Source organism: Myotis lucifugus, unplaced genomic scaffold (assembly GCF_000147115.1).
Source record: "Myotis lucifugus unplaced genomic scaffold, Myoluc2.0 scaffold_60, whole genome shotgun sequence".
NCBI lineage: Eukaryota > Metazoa > Chordata > Mammalia > Chiroptera > Vespertilionidae > Myotis > Myotis lucifugus.
In genome coordinates this window covers 6,740,575-6,760,668 of record NW_005871108.1, presented here as the reverse complement: position 1 = coordinate 6,760,668, position 20,094 = coordinate 6,740,575, and the positions used below count along the sequence as shown (strand labels likewise).

General features: G+C 45.9%; 1 protein-coding gene across 5 annotated transcripts in view; it reads right to left on the bottom strand.

Annotated features, from left to right (window-relative positions):
• Positions 1-2,825: 2,825 nt before the first annotated feature.
• Positions 2,826-20,094, bottom strand: part of MANBAL (mannosidase beta like) — a 26,442-nt gene continuing 9,173 nt past the window's right edge. For 3 of the 5 annotated variants that reach the window (XM_006089527.3, XM_023754476.1, XM_014456538.2), the window contains exons 2-3: positions 16,236-16,440; positions 2,826-3,342 (exon numbers count right to left, since the gene is read on the bottom strand). In XM_006089527.3, the coding sequence (XP_006089589.1) occupies positions 3,241-3,342; positions 16,236-16,385 (252 nt within the window). In that variant the 5' untranslated portion in view covers positions 16,386-16,440 and the 3' untranslated portion in view covers positions 2,826-3,240. The remainder of the gene's footprint in view (positions 3,343-16,235; positions 16,441-20,094) is intronic. The other 2 variants (XM_006089528.3, XM_014456539.2) reach the window with 1 other exon arrangement.

Below are 20,094 nucleotides of genomic sequence, written 5' to 3'. Positions count from 1 at the left end.
GGGGGGGGGGGGGGGCGCCCAACTCTTGCATTGTTGCCCCGACAATGAGGCAAGCATTGCGCCTGCCCACAAAAGGCCTCTGCCCAGCCTGGGCACGGAACGCTTGCATCTTTGCAGCCCGGGCTGAGGGAACCTCCCCGACCCCCCCCCCCCCCCCCCGCCCGCATGAATTTCGCGCACCAGGCCTCTAGTTGAGATAAAAGAAAACACACCAAGTAAGTAAAATACATAGTATATTGGATGATGGTATATGCTCAGAAGAAAAAATGAATAAGGGATAGGGATAGGAAGTTTTAGGGAAAGGTGACAATTTTAAATTGGGTTTGAGAAGTCTTCCCTGAATAATGATCTGAGGGAAGTAAGGTATATTCATTTCCTATTGCTGCTGTAACAAGTACACAAACTTACTGGCTTAAGACAACTCAACTGTAGTATTTTACAGTTCTTGAGGTCAGGAGTCCAAAATGGGTCTTGCTGAGCTAAAATCAAGGTGTTGGCAGAGCTGTTTTCCTTCTGGGAGCTCTAGGGAAGGTCCATGCCTTGTCTTTTCCAGCTTCTAGAAGCCGCCCACATTCCTTGGCTCATGGCCCCACATTACTCCAACGTATGCTCCCACCATCCCATCTCCTTCTCTTCGACTTTCCTGCCTTCCTCTTTTCCTTATAAGGACCCTTGTCATTTTATTGGGCCCACCTGGATAATCCAGAATCATCTCCCCATCTCAAGATCCTTAATTTAATCATACCTGCAAAGTCCTTTTTGCCAGGTAAGGTGATAGTCACCAGTCCTCAGGACCAGGAGGTGGACATCTTTGGGGGCCTTTATTCTACCACTTGGGGCATAGTATCTAGAGAAAGTGGGAACAGCAAGTTCAGAGGTCCTAAGGCAGCAGTTGCCTGGCATGTTTGAAGAAGATGGTGGCCAGTGAGGACGCAGTAGAGTGGGCAAGGAAGGAGTGGTCTCTCACAAGGTCAGAAAGGTGAAGAAAGTGGAGTGGCACTTGCAGGATTTTAGCCTTTACTTGAATGGGAGCATGTGAGGGCCGCGATCTTACGGGTTTTAACAGCATTCCTCTGGCTATGTCGAGTACAGTCTATCATGAGGAGGCTGCTGCACTATCTGGGCGAGATGATGGTGGCTGGACCATGGTAGTAGAGGAAAGTGGTGACACACGGTCTCATTCTGGATTTTGAAGGCCAAGTCACAAGGAACCACTTAAGGGTCAGAAGTGGAGTGTCACAGAATGAGGGGAGTCAAGAATGACTCCAAGGTATTTGGCCTGAGCAACTGGAAGAATGAAGATGCTCTTTAAGATGAGGAAGACCACAAAAAGATCGGACTTGGGACGGCTGGTGAGAGATCAGGGATTTGCTTTGAGATGCATGTTGAGTATCCAATGGAGATACTGAGTGGGAAGTCAGATAAGAGTCTGGAGTTAGAAGAGAGGTCTGGAGGGATTTGTTTGGGAGACACGGTGGTATTTAAAGCCATGAGCTTGGATGAGATCTTCAAGGGAGTGCGTGCAGAGATAAGAGAACCAAGGGCCCCTCCGAGGAGGAGAACCCAGTGATGTTGGAGGAAAAACCAGGGGAGGGTGTGGTCCTAGAAGCCAAGAGAGCTGAACGTTAGAAACTGTCCAGAGTGAGAATGGAAGGGGGCGGGTGGAGTAGAGGATGACCACCCTTGCTTTCCTAGGTCTGTTCTCTGGCCAACAGCCCCTCTGGGAGATAATTTAAGGGAGATGGACCTGCTGTGGTGGAAAATCTTGCCAGGCCCACTGTAGCAGTGCAGGGACCCTCAAGGCACCGAGCCTATTGACACTCACTGAATATTTGTTAAATCCCGAGGAAAGGGCCATGGACTTGGGCCCAAGTCTGAGTTCTGGTACTCTCAAGAAGTCAGGGTTTCAGTTTCCCTCTCTAAAATGGAGATGATACACACTCACCCCTAAGTCCTCCCTCATCAGTCATGACATTTGGGAAAGTGTTTGGCAAACTGTAAACCAGCTGGGCGAATCAGACTTAGGTCGAGGCTTTTCCTTGGCAGCTGACTCAAGGTACATGGCTGGACCTGTGTGACCCACCCCACACCACGTGAGGCCTTCGACTTGATTTTTCTCAAGTCATTCTAAGGACAAGCAGCTCCTTCCTCAGGCAACAGGAACTGGGAATGAGTGGGACCTGGTCCCAGTGGAAACTTTAACACATACATGGACATTCACAAGTGTTTCCAGTGACTAAAGGCCACACGAAGCAGCTGGCTAAACCCTTCCTGAAAAGTTGTCCCAGGATGACTGCAGAGCTGCCCCCACCCCTGGCCATCCTCAGCCACAATGTCCCACCTCTCCAAGGGTGAGCCCTTACTTCACCCCTAAGGCAGGGACCAGGCTCCCCCTTTTGCTCAGCAACAGACAGCACACAGGAGGTTCAGCATGCAGGCCAGTTTATTCACATTTACTTCCCCCCAAAACTTTTCCACACTGGTCAGGGAGTGAAAGAATTGGGGGCTTAGGGAAGAGACATGGGATATTGTAGAGGTGGAAGCCAAAATGCTCACCTTGAATGTGCTATGATAGGATGAAAAGACTTTGGTCTGAGAGTGACAGGCACCCCCCCCCTCTCATTTCAGAGACTCAAAAAATTGGGCCCAAGAAACACAACACTAATTCACACAAATCTTCGTCTATCTGCAGGAGGAGAACCCAGGCCATTACCCTGTCCTGGTTCTTCTGCTGGCTCTCACACCAGGGCAGTTTTCAGACCCGGGCCATAGCACTACACTGCCATGGTGTCTTGACCTAAAAAAAAACAGATAAAACATGGCTCCACTTGCACAAGCGGAAGAGACAAAGGTGCCTGATTAGCAGGGTCTGTGGTGCACAAATAATGGGAGAGGGCGGTGCTTGTCAGCATTAGCTAATGGCTCTGAAACGTAGTGTAAATCCACAAGGTGGGTAACTAAAGGCCAGACTCCATGATTAAGTTGAAAACATAATCTGACCGGGCTTGTGAACAGACTTCTCAAACAGTCTCTGCTCACTGAGTATTTTAGTCTCCTTGACTCTAAACCACCAAGGAAGCAGGAGGAAGAGGAAGTGGTGGTCTGCCGAGCTGGGACCTGGGACTGTCATGATTGTCCAGATCTCTGAGCCTGGACGGAGCGAGGGAACAGGACGCTGAGTCCCCAGAGGGTCGCCTTCAGGCCCTTGCCCCTCCCATCCGGCTCCACAGGCCTTGTCTTCTAACGCTTCTTCTTGGCCTCCTTCTTGGGCCTCTTGTTTGTAGGAGCAGCAGCCTTGGGCTTCCTCACTTCCCCACTTCTGGGCTCAGATGGTTCCGTCTCCTACATGGTGATAAAACAAAGAGTCCTGCTTAGATGAATCAAGCCTGACATCAGCAAAATGAGATCATGTCTGAAGGGACTTTGCAGACTGAAGCATGCCACAGAAACGCAAGGGATGGAAACCATGATGGCTGGGACCCAGGACGGATATGTGTGCAGGTTAATCCCTGGGAGCGGGGCAGTTCTTAGTAAAGAGAAAGGGAGGCCCTGAGGGCAGGACACAGTCTTTGGAGTCTCAGAGGCCTGGGTAGGATCTAGGCTCCTTCATGTTCCAATTAAGTGACCTTGTGGGCAATCTGCTTCCCTTTTCTGTGCCTTGGTTTGCCCACCTATGAAATGGAAGTAGCGATGCACAGCTTGGAGGACTAATACAAGTAGGCAATAATGCATAAAAAGCACCCAGTAAATGTAGTTGCACCCGGTGGCTGGCTGGTCACCCTGGGCAGGGTCTGGGCAGAATTTGGGTGATAAGCCAGCTGTGGGGCAATGCCACTATGGCCTGCTCTCCCCTTCTGGCCCTGCTGTTCTCCTACCATTCAACCCACAGAATGCCAGGGCCACAGGGGTGGCGTGCTGGCAGGTAGGCAGCCACTGCACTGTTCTGTGGAACCTGGCAGAGGTGCCCCATGGGGTGGGCAGGAGGCAGCTTCAGGGCAGAACTCCAGACTCTCCCGACGCCTGGGGAAGCTCTGGTTTTCATCCGTCGTAGACACTGTGATTCCTTCCCAATAAGACGGTTTAATCAAAGGTTCTGTGGCCTAAAAGAGGTTCAAACCTGCAGATCTGCCCCCGGCCTTCACTGTGCCGATATAAAAAGTGGGCTCTGGGCAAGGGCCTCAGCCTCTCCAGCCACACAGGCTCCTGTCAGAGGAATCTGGGGAGGACTCAGTCCTGTCAAGTATCCCTTCCTCCCCTGGGTGATCAATCACAGTGCCACAGCCAGGCGAGACGTCAGCAAGCTCCATCCAGCTCAGAGAGCACTAAGCACAGCTCCCAGCCGCATCTGGCCCACAGGCGAACTTCACTTGGCCTACAGAGTTTATTTTTAAGAATTTAAGCCAATTGGGAGATTTCCCATTCAATCCGGATCCATAGCGTTTTTGAAAACTTTAAACATCCGGTGACACTAGTCCTGAATCCCCTTGTGGAAGAAATGGGCTGAACTGCAGCTGCCCCTTTCTTCATGTGCCCATAGCCCCACGACCCTGGTGCCCCCAACACTACGGAAAGAAAATGTTTCTCAGTACCTGTGTTCTTTTATGAAATAATTTCAAAACAAAAAAAAACAAAAGACTAAGAATATTAGGAGAGAACACTTTTTCTGGAAGAGAAAAATATTTCCCCCTGTTTAATTGGACAACTCCCAGCTTCAGCTTGCTTTAAGCTCTATCCTTCCCAGCTCGCCCACTGGCCCCTGGTCTAAGTCTCACCCTACAGAAGAGGCAGGACCTCGGCTGGGGAGGGGCAGTCCCCGCCAGAAGGCTCAGTCCAGAGGTCCGTCAGCTCCCTCTTATCAGCCAGTATTGTCTTCTCTCCACCCTGCCAGCTGAGACGTCAGATGTAAAGGCCCAGCCTCAGTCCCAGGAACCTACAAGTGATCTTCTCAAGATAATAAGCAGGCCGGTCTCTCCTCTGGCCAAGTCTCTGATGACAACTCTGGACTTCCCCAGCTTGTCCCTCTGTGCTGACACTGTTTATGTAACTTGGAAAAAAAAAAAAAAGTCCCATTATAAAAGCAAACAAAACCAAACTTCAGAGGAGCCAGTGTGTCAAGTGCACAGGCTGCAGGCTGCAGAGCTCAGCGGGAAGGCTACTGTTTAAGGCAAACCCCACAGGGCACAATGCCTCGGGAGACCTTGGGAGCAGTACCCGTCAGTCCCTGGAAACCAGTGGGTCCCTGAGTGCCCTGGGCAAACAGGCCCTGATTAGACCAATGGTTTATGCACAGGGCACTTGCTGAGGCCTGCCAGGATCTCCAGGTGGAGCCCCACTCTGAGCTCGAGTGCCTCCTCCGGTTTCAGAGGGGCCCAGTTTGGAATCCACAGAGAAATTGACATCCATCTGCCGTCCCCTTTGATTCCATCACCCACAGTCTCATGTCCCACACCTGGGATGGCATCTAAGGAGACCACCTCTCCAGCTTCAACTATGATCTTCTCCACCACCCCCCACAAACACTGGGTCAGGCCCCAGACTCCCAGTGGTCACCCCTAACAAGAGTAGCACCCTTCTTTCCTTGGCCTCCCAGTAAAGCCCTCCCCATGGTTTGGTTCAGTAAGTAGAACACACTCCTACTCACAGTCTAATCTTCCTTCTCTACTCCTCTACTTGTAGCCAAGTACATCTCTCCTCCACCTCTACCCCGCAGGGCCCCAGGAACCTTTTAATGCCACTATTATCTTATCATAGTTACATGTTCTCATGTTGGTCTCCCCTATTAGCCTGTGAGCTCCTTGGGACAACTTCAATTGTTGCTGAATGAATGAATGAATGAGTGAAATGAAAGAACAGGCAAGATCTCCCATAACCATGAGAGATCCCTATAACATAAGACTAGGCATCACTTTTTCCATGGCACAGAGGACACAAGCAGATTTTAAACCCAATATACATACCCTGAAGCATATAGGACTAGACATAGCAACCATTAATAACAACAGCCACAACAGCTGCTCATATTATTTACAATATGCCTGTGTTCCATGGTTTGGACATATCTTACTTTAGCCTCACAAAGTGCCCTAATGAGCCCATTTTGTAGATGAAAGAAGAGATACTCAGAGAGGTAGTGACTTGGCTAAGGTCTGTTGGTGAGCAGCAGAGCCAGGATTTGAACCTAAGCTCTTAATGGTTATATACAGGATACCTCTCCAGCTTCCTAAGTGACCTCAGGGTTATGGAGACGGATAATTTGAGTCAACTGTGAAATCTACTTTCACAAGTTGACAAGGACAACTGGTTCTAGATTCTGTCTGTCAATGGGTCATCCAGGACCCCTGTTTGTGACGAAAGTTCTACAGGAGTCAGGAAAGTGGGTTAGTGCTCCTCGAGTCATGCTTTACTTTCTACAGATGAAAGCAATTCTCTGTAGGTGTGTGTACACATTACAGTCATCGAGTCATCTGAATGTCTTATCTGTCTCCTCATCCAGACCTCCTCCTCTCTTTCCCATCTCAGTTTCTGGCATTGTCACCCACCTAGTTACCCAAGCTAGAAAGCTCCGAGTCATTTCTGAGTTCTCATCATTCCCTGGTGCCCCACATCCCACCTGTCCCCAAGTCCTGTCCACTCTGCCTTCCAATGGGCTCTCATTCCACCATCCCCTTTGGACACACACTACTGTGCCAGATCAGACCCCGCAGTCTCCTGCCTGCCTCATTGTATCAGCCTCCCACAGATTTTCCTGACCACCTGCCACATTGCTTTCAGAATCTAAAACTGTTGTTTCAGACCGCGTCTGTTTTCTGCTTTAAAAGTGTACCTGGCTCCCTCTCAATAGAGGGCCCTGTCACTCTAGCCTCGACCCTGTCTCAGGACACACCCCTTCATGCATCCCACTCTGTCACTCTGGGTTACTGATCAAGCTAGCAACTCCCAGGTATTCAGTTCCCTGTCATGCTCAGCACATGCACTCCGCACTCATCACCCACCTGTCTATGCCCAGTGTTAAGCAGGTTCTGTGCCGGGCACCATAGGGTAATGCAGAAGATAATGAATGCATACTTAGTGATGTAAACTATGTGGGTGCTTCACAACCATCAGCTCAGTGAGCCTCCCATCACCCTGACCAGCCAGCCACTGTAAGCTCCATTTTACAGGTGAGGAAACTAAGGCTGGTCCACGGAGGCACAGCTACCTTCCCCGCAAGCTGTAGGGAAGCAAGGCAGCTATTACACATGATTCGGCTGCTGGGGTCCTAGCCACACAGAGCTGGAGCTCCAAGTCCTTGGCTGGCAAGAATGGCTGACTTAATTTCTCTTCAACTGCACGTTGCTGGTACAAGCCAGGCAGGGGGCAGATTCCAAAAGCTACAGCCCCACCTTTAAGTCTGGGGACACCTCTCTTCCTCTAAAGCAAGTTTTAAGTTTCCTCGACAATCACACTGTCAGGAGTAAAAGAAAACCTCTCCTGCCAGAAGGCTCCCGGGTCTGCAGAGATGTCCTCTGTGGACAGAGGCCTCATCAATAATGAAGCAGCTCCACAACCGCTTACGAGGCCAGAAAATTGCTGCTATTCATCAGCTTCAAATAATCGAATCTGTGCCACAATGCATCAAATCCCTTCCAGCAGGGAAAGCGCCCAGAATTTTATGGTTTCCACTACACAGTTCGGTGTGGATTTGTCCTATAAATCAGGACCAAATGTCATTCTGCACAGACTGAAACCCTGCTTTCCTCTAAACTGGTCCAGGAAAGAAAACCACTGTGCTCAGCTCAGAAAACCCCACACACCTTATCTCACTTGATCCTCAAGAACTCTGTGGGCCGGGCATGCGTGTCCTCCTTTTACAGCTCAGCACACAGGCTCAGGGAGATGAGGGTGGGCCAGCACCCAGGCCAGGTGTGACTAGTGCTGAAGCTCCTGCTGCCCCACTGTGCACTCCTGCCCAGAGCCCTGGGCAGGGTGGGCGCTGAAAAGACCTTGCAGAGATGGAACCAGCTCTAGCCTTGAGGAGAATAGGACTAGCTGAAACAGGGAGCACGGGAGGCCGTCCATGTGGGCTCGACACAGAGACATGCGTCCAGGATGTGCTTGGCAGGCAAGGAGAACTGTGATTAGTGAGAAAAGCCATAGGAGTTCATTCCAGACACAAGTCAGCACAACGCAGGCCCTTCCCACCGGCTGGTCTGTGGTTCCCTATGTGTCCAGATGTCTCTCCCACAAGCAGGTTCACATCTCGAGACCATGTTTATACTTTTACCCTGCCCACCACACAGCAATCTCTCAGAGACGACTCACTAAGTGGAAAAATCCCTGCTGCCCATTTCAACTGCAAACTCCTCTTAAGCTTAAAAAAAAGTACAGGGCAGAATTGCACAGTTGGTTCTGCAACCTGTCTCCTAAGGTGCTGAGAATAGGAATACACTTGCCCAGGTTAATTATTTACTAAGGCAGCCTTTACTGGCAATCGGGGGGCCTAGTATAAAATCAAGACCCTCATGCAGAATTTCCCAGCAGGGTCCTGAACTTCTAGGCCACTGCCCCTAGGAGGGTGCCATCCAAAAACTGGTTCCAGGGCTCCAACACTGCAGGGTTTTCTGGCTGACAGTAAAGTCTACCTGGGCATTGCACCGAAAGCCATCACTCTTGTCATCAATCCTGGTGAGTTGCCCTGCACTGGATCACAATGCTGGCCATCAATAGTCTTTGTCTGCCCAGCACCTCCTTTCGATTAGGGCCCTTCCCTTTCTCTGTTCATGTGGTTCTGGGGCCTCTCAGTCACTGTGGACATAGGAATACTAGTAGACAGTTCAGGTTGCCTGGCAGAAATGGTACCCATTGCCCTTCCCACCTGTGGAGAAGGTGCAAGCATGTGAAGCAGAGGTCTTGCATGAGTTTGCCATGAGCTTAGAGAAATGGCCCCTCTTGCTTGTAAATAACGAGCAATTGGATGCAGACTGGGGCCGCTGCAGCCATCTTCCTGACACATGGCAAGGGCCTGAGAATGAAGTCAACACTTGCAGGAAAGCCTCCAGGAATGAAGAGACCAACAGAACCCTATTGAGCCTCTGAACCCAGCTGTGCCTTGAAATTCCCAGTTCGAAGAGCCAATACCATTTTCTGGGAAACTGCTGGAGCTGAGTTTCTGAACTTTCAACAGAAAGTGTCCCCATTAATACAAGAAGAGACTGTGGCAATCCACAAAGACATCAGAGTGGAAATGAAGGCACCGGATGGCTGGGGAGATGTGACCTAAACATCTGAAGATATCAGAACAGTCAGCATTTAAACTACTAGGAGAATTCATGATTAACTGCCAGATGAACTATTACTATCTGCTGCATGAGTCACTGAACTAAGTCAACACCCACTGGCTGAGGATTGAGTGGATCCACATTGTGTGTAGAAACTGGTCCAAAGGAGGCTTGGGAGTCAGGTCAGGCAGGCTTTCAGGACGAGAGGGGAGAGGGCTCCCTACCTTCACTGTCTTATTAGCCACTCTGGAAATTCCAGGAACTGGACTCCCACCTCATTAAGCTACAGCACTCCACTTTGAGAAAAGCTTTGGACTATCTTCCCAGGAAATGTGCATGAACATGAAAATGTCACATTTTTGTACACGATTCCAGGGAGCTCACAGAATTCTAAAGCCTCTCTGGGGACCCCCTAGGGCAGTGATGGCGAATCTTTTGAGCTCGGTGTGTCAGCATTTTGAAAAACCCTAACTTAACTCTGGTGCCGTGTCACATATAGACATTTTTTGATATTTGCAACCATAGTAAAACAAAGATGTATATGTTTGATATTTATTTTATATATTTAAATGCCATTTAACAAAGAAAAATCAACCAAAAAAATGAGTTTGCGTGTCACCTCTGACACGCGTGTCATAGGTTCGCCATCACTGCCCTAGGGACTCAGGAACTCCCCATTAAGAACTCTGTTCTACTGAAACCAAACGGAAGGAGCAGCCTGAACACAGCATTGTCGTCAAACTGAGCAGCTTCTCCTCAATCACGCGATTGTTTTCATCACCCGGTCTCTGTGGGGACTGGGTTTTCCACGTGCTCTCCTGAACCACTGGGTGGTTTTCATGGAGACCACAGTCTCCTGGTTGTCTGCCCACTGCTCAGCCCAGTCTCCCGAGAGAGTGAGAGGAACGCAGACCCCGCTTTGTCTGCACAGCACTCCTGCTCCTTTGAGAACTGACCTTCCCCTCCGCTCCCAGAGATCACGCCACAGGACCCTCACCTTCCCCCACACAGGCCATAGCTGTCCCAAGTTAGGTCAGCTACAGTTCCTTCTCTGGGGATTCTGAAACTGGGACCAAGCAGGAAGGCAGCCTCCAGATGTTGCAGCTGAAGGACTTCAGCTTTGGGAGCTGTTAGTGGCCATGTTTCTCCTTAACCACAACGACAGCGCAGAGAGGAAGCAGGGCCCAGGTAAGAGAAGTGAAAGGCAGGAAGCAGAGAGGAGAAGCCGTGGGGATGCAGATGGTGGGTGATGGGGTCCCGAGTTCCCACCCCTTCCAGAGGCACAGTACCCCCATCTTTTCAGTATATCTACACTGCACAGAAGCTACTTCAAGTAGTTCGGGCAATGCCTTAAGTTCAGGCCTCTCCTGAATTTCAATTTCCCTTGAAAAGCTTAGCAATTCATTCTTAGGGTTTTAAGAAATAATGCTATGCTAATAAAATAATTCCCAGTCTCTATTCCCAACTTCTCACTTGGATGACTTGCTACCATTTCACACCTAACACTTGTAGAACTGAACACCTCCTGTCCCGAAATAGGTTTGTGCTTCAGGAAGTGGTCTAAGGACTATTCCAATGGCTACATAACAGAATCACCTGGGCATTTGAAGAAAATACTAAGCCAGGGCCTCAGAGAACTGAATCAAAATCTCTATGGGGGCAGCCCAGGCTCAAACAAATGTTTGTTTTCTCGGGTCTTAGTTTAATGAGGTGTCAATGAGGGGGGGGGGGAATCCTCATTTGGCTTAGGATTCTAGGACCTTTAGTTTTGATTTTACCAATTGGTTCTTGCTCCTAATATGAAAAGGAAGGGGGAGGGGGTGGGAAGTATTTATATGTGTTCCTTTTTTCTTCCCTGATTACCCTCAAAAGAGCTTTCAAATAATCTAAGTATTGAAGTACTGAAGTCACAAACTAGTTGCAAAAAATCAGCTTACTGGAACAACAGGAAAGACATTCTTTTGCTTTGCAAAGGCTTTCCCATCATCTGGAGCCAAAAATATTATCTTCTGACCCAAAAAGCTACTAATAAACCTTGTTTCTTTCTATAGGCCAAGCAAGAGAAATGATTTTGCCCTAAGCAACAAAGCAAAAAGAACAAGATTGTTCTCTGGATCCTCCCACCCCTACTCTTGCCCTCTCCCACCTCCAGCCACCCTCCACTTCCAGGTACCTCCCTCCTGCCCTTGGGCTGCCTGGAGTCCCACAAACTGTCCCCATTCCCACAGGCTCCCTTCCTTCCTAAGAGCTGCCTAGCCCCAAGTTAAACCCCCCATTTTTTCCCTCCCCATCCAAATTCCAAATCAATCTCAAAATCTCTCTCTCTCTCTCTCTCTCTCTCTCTCTCAGACTGTTTATGCACAGAATGTTGTGTTCTTTCCCTCTCCGTTTCTTCAGGAGTCTGAGTGAGAGAAGGCTGCATTATGGAGGCACACAGGAAAGCTGGCATAACTGGGGCCATTTGCTAATGATGCACCAATAAGAAGTTAAATTAATGGTACTGTATTTTTTGTTACTGATCCATTGGAAAACTGGGGGGGGGGGGGGGAAGCTAAAAACAGTAAGCTTCAGTTATGAAGACAATTCACTCATGTGAGCCTCACTCCCCCTAAATTGCAAAGATAAATTAAAATGAAAGCTTGTGTACTATATTTATATTTTAAAAGATGAGATTGTTGTCCCAAATTAATCTCTAAATGGCAGGGTAAGTCAGGGGAGAGAGAATGGAGGCATACTGTAAACCCTTTGTCAACTTGTCAACTCCCTGCCTCAAAAGACCTCAATCCACTGCACCACTAAAAAACCTCAGAGATCAGTAAAGGGCACCCCTCTTTCTGAAAGTTTGCTAAACTGACCTAGGCCTCTGTGGCTAGCCTCGTAGGGTTAAGACACAATCAGCAGCTCTCCAAAAGGCCACACACCTCTGACTTTACATCTCTGCCTATAAAACAAGAACATTTATCACCTCCTTCCTTTGGAACTCTTAGCTGGCTTCACCAGTGGCCAATGACAATAAAAATGTTTGTTATTTATAATGCCCAATAGCATGCCATGTCTGAGGACAGAGTCCCAAAGCACAGGGATTACGTTTTTACAATGTGATACAATTGTGGATGGAAAAACTCCAATCATGACCCCCTTCTCAAAATACCAGAATAAGAAACAGAGATGGACAGAACCACTTAGAGGCCACAAGCCTGTCCATATTTACCAAGGCCCCCGCCCCCACACTGCTCCTCCCTGCCTTTTCCCTATGTGCTAGCGCTCCTCAAGGCCCCTCTTCTCATCTTGCTCCATATTCTCTCCTAAGGAGACCTCATGCTCTCCTTTGGCTTCAGTTACAAGTCATCAATTCCCAAATGTTGATCAACCCTCAGCCCAGGTGATTCTCCTGATACAGACCTGTACATCTTAAAGGCACCTGTTTAAAACTGAACTCAGCATGTTCCTTCTCCACCCCCATCCAAGCCTGCTCCTTCACCAGGTTCCCCACTGCATCCAGTAAATTCCCATCATCCTCCCAGTTATACAGCAGGCTCTCTGAGACACAGTCATCTCCAGGACATAGGGGTCTCCAGAACACATTGTATTCTGTTAAGCGAAAAAAGAAAGATGTGAAACTGTGTTTACTAGTAATAGTACGCTACCTTATGTGTATCAAAGAGGGAGTATACATACATACATACATATATATATGTGAAATATACATATATCACAAATATACATTTGTGTATGTTTTCAAAAAAAAACAAAGGAAGGATAAATCAAAATAATAAAAAAGGCCACCTAGTTGGAGGAAGGAAGGGAAAAGGTTGAAGAATACTGAGATTAAAGGAAACTTCTGTGACTGTATCTTGTTATACAGTTTTGACTTTGGGAAATGTTGTATATAAATGTTTTATATAATTTTAATTAAATCAAAAGAAAAAAAGCCCTAAAAATGAAAAACAAATTAAAGCAAATTAACCTAATTGTATGTCATGATGGAAGTATACCTATATGAAGAAAAGAATTACTAAACACAGTACTCTGACCAGACATCCCTTCCTGAATGTATCTGTAGGCCAAAACAGAACCACAAAGAAATCTTAAGTTTCACTCTGAGTCTTACTATTAGAGTGAAACCAATATAGTTATTTTAAAACTATAACAAGTGTATCGTAGGTGTGCAGAATAGAGTACCGTTAAAAAAGCTGCTATCCTTAGAAAAGTCAGCTTGTAAGGCTGGCCCTTGGCTGGCATCTGGGAAAATGGATTTGGGGTGGTTCCCACCATTACCAGAACTGGGGTGGCTCACTGTGTCTACAAACTATTTGTGCAAACAATAAGGTTTATGCTGAATACCTGCTTTCCCTTCAGAAGTCTGGAAGTTTAGTCTGTGCTAAGCAGAGGGTGCTATGTGACCATCCCCAATAAAAACCCTAGGCCAGGGGTGGGCAACCTTTTTGTGAGTGCATGCCAAAACCAGCAAAATCTGACTCAAAATTCTTCTGCGTGCCAACCCTAATTTTTTGAGAACATGTTACGCCTACTTGATATCTCTTAAGGTGTACGTATGTGAAGAACCTTGAAGAAATAATAAAATTCATTCGAGCGACAAAAACACAGTATATGATGATGAAAAAAATACATTTATTTTTTAATGTATACATGTACACTGATAGTCCAACAGAAAACTTTATGACTCTGTTTGATACTATTAGTGGGACTTTTGCTGCTGCATCACTGATGACAGAGATTTTACATCAGGTTTATATTTTGTGACCTTCAGAGATATGCACGAGCTACTACTTTCATCCGTCAGGCTACTCCTATTATGAGACTTAACAAAATTCATCACTAAGAACAAAGATTCACAAGCGTATGTGGATAAAAACATGGAGAGTAACGCTGTTGCAAAGTTTTTTAAACAGAAAAAATTTTCTGGAATGGCATTCCAAGTCCTCAATAGTTTGTTTTCAAAACTATTGAAATTGCTCTTCCCCTCTCTCGTCAATCCATGTCTATGGTCTTTAAGATAACTTGTTATGTAAAATTATTTATTTAAGATGCACCTACACTGAATTTATCTGAAAAATAAAAAAGTCGATATTAAGAAAAAAATTGTAAATGGAAGATTATAAGAGAGGGTTTCGCGTGTCAGCAAAAGTTACTGGCGTGCCATGTTTGGCACACATGCCAAGGGGTTGCCCACCCCTGGTCTAGGCAATGAGTCTCTAATGGCTTTCCCTGGTAGACAATATTTCACACAACTCAATGGAGCTCTCACTGAGACTATTTGAGCATTAAAAAAAAAAAAAAAACCTAAAATTAAAACCTAACAAACATATAAATATATATGTACAAAATATATGAAAACCAAAGCTTTGCTAGTTAAAATTGGAGACTGCTAAAGCCCAAACTCACTACTCTAGAAATTAATAAAGAGAAAGATCCAAGCATAAATCCTACCTTTTAGTATGAACAGCATTTCAGAGTAACCACACAGACAATAAGGAAAAGGCCTTCTTCAATGAAGAATTCCAACAAATAAATGGAGAAAGAAATAATGGATCTAAGCAATGATCATCAATGAGTGCTAAAACCATCTAGGGCAGGGGTGGGCAAACTTTTTGACTCGAGGGCCACAATGGGTTCTTAAACTGGACCGGAGGCCCGGAACAAAAGCATGGATGGAGTGTTTGTGTGAACTAATATAAATTCAAAGTAAACATCATTACATAAAAGGGTACGGTCTTTTTTTTTTTTTTTTAGTTTTATTCATTTCAAACGGGCCGGATCCAGCCCACGGGCCGTACTTTGCCCACGGCTGATAGGGGAAAGACTTATGGGATTTATAACAGAGGGATCAGCTAACTTCATCTTATCCCAATGATCAACCCTAGAATCTTTATTATTTTTTTTTAAATATATTTTATTGATTTTTTACAGAGAGGAAGGGAGAGAGATAGAGAGTTGAAACATCGATGAGAGAGAAACATCGATCAGCTGCCTCCTGCACATCTCCTACTGGGGATGTGCCCGCAACCAATGTACATGCCCTTGACCGGAATCGAACCTGGGACCCTTCAGTCCTCAGGCTGACGCTCTATCCACTGAGCCAAACCGGTTTCGGCAACCCTAGAATCTTTAAATGTTTAACAACCAGACACCACCTGCCTATTGATGACATAGGACAGGAAGTACACAGCACCAGCTATGACGTGTTCTCAACAATAACCTGATCTGAATTGAATCAAGTCTCTATCAAATTTTCTATTGATAGGAAATATGTGAAACAGAGAAACAGGGCAAGTGACACCACAAAGATACAATCAGCCAAATCCTGCATGTGGATATCCTAGATGACAATGACCTGCTTTCACCAAGATATTGATTAATATCTTGAGAAAAGTAAGGGTGGTGGTGGTGGTGGTGGTGGTGGTGGTGGAAGGAGGGTGTATAACTATAGAATAAGAGTCAAAGCAACAAAAAAGCCAATCTGATCATGTCATTCTCTTACTTAAAACCCTCTGGGCTCTGCCGACTCTTCTGCACCTCTCTCATCATGTCCCCTCTGAGCTCTAACCGCCATCACCTGCATTCAGTTCCTTGAACTAGCCCCTCCTTTATTCCTCAGGTACTTACCACGCAGTTCCCTCTCCCTTGGGGAGGAAAAGTGACCTAGCCACTTGGGTCCCCTCTTGCCATCCCCCTCACAGCACCCTGTACTTCTCAGATGTGTATGTTTCACATCTGCCCTGGAGGGCAGACACCTCCTCTTTTAGCAGAGTGTAACACGAAATAAAAATCTGCTCAACACACATGTGAACAAATAAAGTATTAATCACATGGCTCAATGTCACCAGGCAGGAAGTTAGGGACACCTTATTAATAAAGCCCAGCATAGTCCCTGCTGATCTTTGTTGCTGTGATATCTATTTTTACTACCCAGACCCACCCTGGGGAGCTGAGGGACACAAAGAAGGAAGGACTCACCGCCTCGTGGGACTTGGGAACAGGTATGATGATGGCCAGCACACAGATGAGCTGGAAGATGGCCCCCAGGAAGAGTCCATACCGTAGCAGGTTCTCCAGGAATGTGGGCTCAGGCACCTCAGGAGGTGAGAAGTCCAGGTCAGAGGCCATGGCTCCCGCTATCTGAGGTCTCCTCTGAGGACTCACCACACTCCAGAGCCAACTTCTAAAGGCAAAGGGTAAGTGTCATTTTCTACAACTGACTTTTAAATGGTATCATTACACAACACACACACACACACACACATATATATGCAAGAATATATAAAACAATGGTGGTGAAATCAATTATTGAATCTAGGTGGAGTATATATGGATAGTCATTGAACCATTCTTTCACCTTTTTGGTATGTTTGATTTTTTTTCCCAATTATAAAGTTAGGAAAAAATAAATAAGTAAATGCAAACACTTCAACAAAAATCTCAAATCAACACACATTTACTAAAGGCCTGCTATGTTTCTTATGTGTTCATTTATTCATCTAGTCATTCATTCAACAAATACTTAGTGAACACCAAGCATTGAAGAGTGAGTAAAACAGACATATCTCTATTCTCATAGGGTCTACATCTCAGGAAAAAGGCAAAAACACATCCAGATGTGAAACACCAGCTATTTACAACTGTTTTTTAAAAAACAAAACTTAAGAAGGGCATCATTCATTTTGTATAGAGTGACAGGAAGTGCTCTCTGAAGAAGAGATGGGAATAAAGTGGCAGAGATATGAAATGCGAGAGTAAACCATAGAAACATCTCAGGGCACATATCCCAGGCAGAGAAAAAAGCAAGTGAGAGGCCCTGGGGGCAAGGACATGAGTCCAAAATGGCCAGAGAGGGGAGCTCAGGAGGGAGAGAGGAGAGAGGTAAAATCAGAGAGGAGTGGGGGCTGACCTTGCAGAACCCTCACACTTTCGATTTGATTAACATGTAAAGCCATGGAAGTGTTTTTAGCAGAGAAGTGACATGACTTGACTTACACTAATGAGGGGAGGAGGGGTGCAGAGTGGACACGGAGATCAGTGAGGAGGTTATTGCCAGTAACTCAAATAAGAGATGCTGGGGACATGGATGACAGGGGCAGTGGTGGAGGCTCTGGCTTCGGCCCACCTCCAGCCTCTCCTTTTACCTGGCCTCCCACTCCTAATACCCTGGTCAAGCTGAAAGAACTGCCTGTAATTCTCTAAGAGCACCAGGCTCTTCCTCCAAGGCTGAGCTCTCAAGTGCCACCTCCCAAGCACGTCTTTCTCATTGCCACCTTCCTGACTGAACTACTCCCCCTCTACCACAGCACTCACAAGTGGCTTCCCTCTGCCCACCTCAACGAACAAGGGGCTAAATTACTTTGGAACCAGGCCCACCTGACTCCAAAGCCCTTTGTTTCTTCAGAGATCTGTGTCCCAGTGCAATTTTCTGTGAAATCTGAGCTAATGTGGTGGCCAAGAGTCACATGTGGCTATTGAGAGTTGAACTATAGCTAGTCCAAGCTGAGAGTGACTGTTAAGTTAAATACACACTCAATTTAGAAGATGATATGAACATAAGAATGTAAAAGATCTCGTTAATAATGTATCTTGATTATATGTTGAAATGATATATTGGGTTAAATTGATTACATTATCAATTTCACCTGATTTTGAAAAGAAAGAACAAAGTTATAGGATTCACTTTCTGGTTTCAAAACTTGTTACAAAGCTACAATAATCAAAACAGTGTGGTACTGGTATAAGGATCTAGGCCAATGGAATAGAATAGAGTGCCCAGAAATAAATCCTCACATATACAGCCAATTCATTTCCGAACAAGGGTTACAAGACCATTCAATGGAGGAAGTGCAGTCTTTTCAACAAACAGTGCTAGCAAAACTGGATATTCACATACAAAAGAATAAAACTGGACCCCTACCTTACACCATATACAAAAATTAACTCAAAATGGATCAAAGATCTAAACTCAAGAGCTAAAATTATAAAACTTATGGAATAAAACATAAGGGAAACTTTTCGTGACATTGGATTTCTTGGATGTGACACCAAAAGCACTGGCAACAAAGAAAAAAATAAAATGAACTTCATAAGAATTAAAGATCTTTTGTGTATCAGAGGACATTATCAAGAGAGTGAAAAGACAAACTGAAAAAGTTTGGTGGTGTCTCAAAAAGTTAAACATAGAAATTACCATATCATCCAGCAATTCCACTCTTTGGCATATACCCAAAAGAACTGAAAGCAGGACTCAACCAGATACTTGTATATCAATAATCACAGCTGCATTATTCATAATATTCAAAAGATGGAAATAGTCAAGAGTCTACCAACAGATGAATGGATAAACAAAATGTGGTATATACATACAAAGAAATATCATTCAACTATTAAAAGGAATAAAATTCTGATACACGAATGAACCCTGAAAACATTATGCTAAGTGAAATAAGTCAGACACAGGATAAATGTTGTATCATTCTACTTATATGAGGTACTGAGAGTAGGCAAATCCATAAAGACAGAAACGAGAATATAAGTTATCAGGGGTTAAAGGAGAGGAGTGGGGAATTATTGTTTAACCAGAGGCCGGGTACATGGATTCGTGCACCAGTGGGGTCCCTTGGCCTGGCCTGCGGGGAATCGGGTCAAAACCGGCTCTCCAACATCCCCCCTCAGAGGGGTCCCAGATTGTGAGAGGGCGGTTCTCGGGTGATGCATCCTGGAATCGGGCTCCCTCCTCTCTGGTTCCAGGTGCCTCACCTGAGAACCGCAGCTGCCAAGTCACCACAGCTCGGCAGCTCCTGCATTGAGTGTCTGCCCCGGGTGGTCACTGCACATCATAGCTACCAGTCGGAGCGTCTGCTCCCTGGTGGGTGTGTGTGTGTGTGTGTGTATATATATATATATATATATATATATATATATATTTAGGTACAAAGTTTCAGTTTAGCATGATGAAAAAGTTCTGGAAATAGAGGATGGTGATGGTTATACAATGTTGTGAATGCCACTGAATTGTATAGTTAAAATAATAAATTTTATGTTATGTGTAGTTTACCACAACAAAAAATAATTTTATGTTTCTTTTTACTTTTTAAATGTTGCTACTAGAAAATTTACAATTACACCCGTGGCCTGCATTGTATTCCTATGGCATAGCTCTGGCTAAAGACTGTCCTTAGGTCTTCCTCCACGTTGGCCCCGCAGCTCATTACTTTGCAACATTTTCCAACATGAAGGAGGAGTGACTAAAGTATAACAAAAATGACCTTCTAACTAAAGAGACTGGGACTTATGCAAATATATATTGTATCTTTTTCAACCTGGTCACTGAGGAAGGTCCTGTGCTGTGCCAACAAGGTGGTCGCCTTTTCACACCACTTGTCTTCTTTAGGAAGAGCCTTCAAAGCCTGAGCCCACCTCCCCCTTTTCTCCCCAAAGTTCTCAGAGCTGGCTGATCTTCATCCTCCCAGGGAGAGTTTGATTTCTGGAAAGCACCCAACATCATCTGGATCCAAGTGTGGTGAATCAGGTGGGGCCGCAAGCTCAGGAATACCATTTTTGGTCAAATACAAGGTATGATGCTAAGACACCAGGCAGATTTTTGGGGGTGGATCATAAACTGGGCCCTGAAATGAATTCCAACGCAGCTTGTGAGCACAGCTTCACTGGAGGAAACCTACAGCCCCAACAGGGCTGTATATACTATGCCATGTAAATAACAAGGTGTAAGAAAGACCTCTTATTTCTTCAGTTGCACCTTATAAACACATTTTTTTAAAATGCGTTCGAGAAGCCGCCTCCCTCCCTCCCTCCCTCTCTCTCTCTCTTTCTC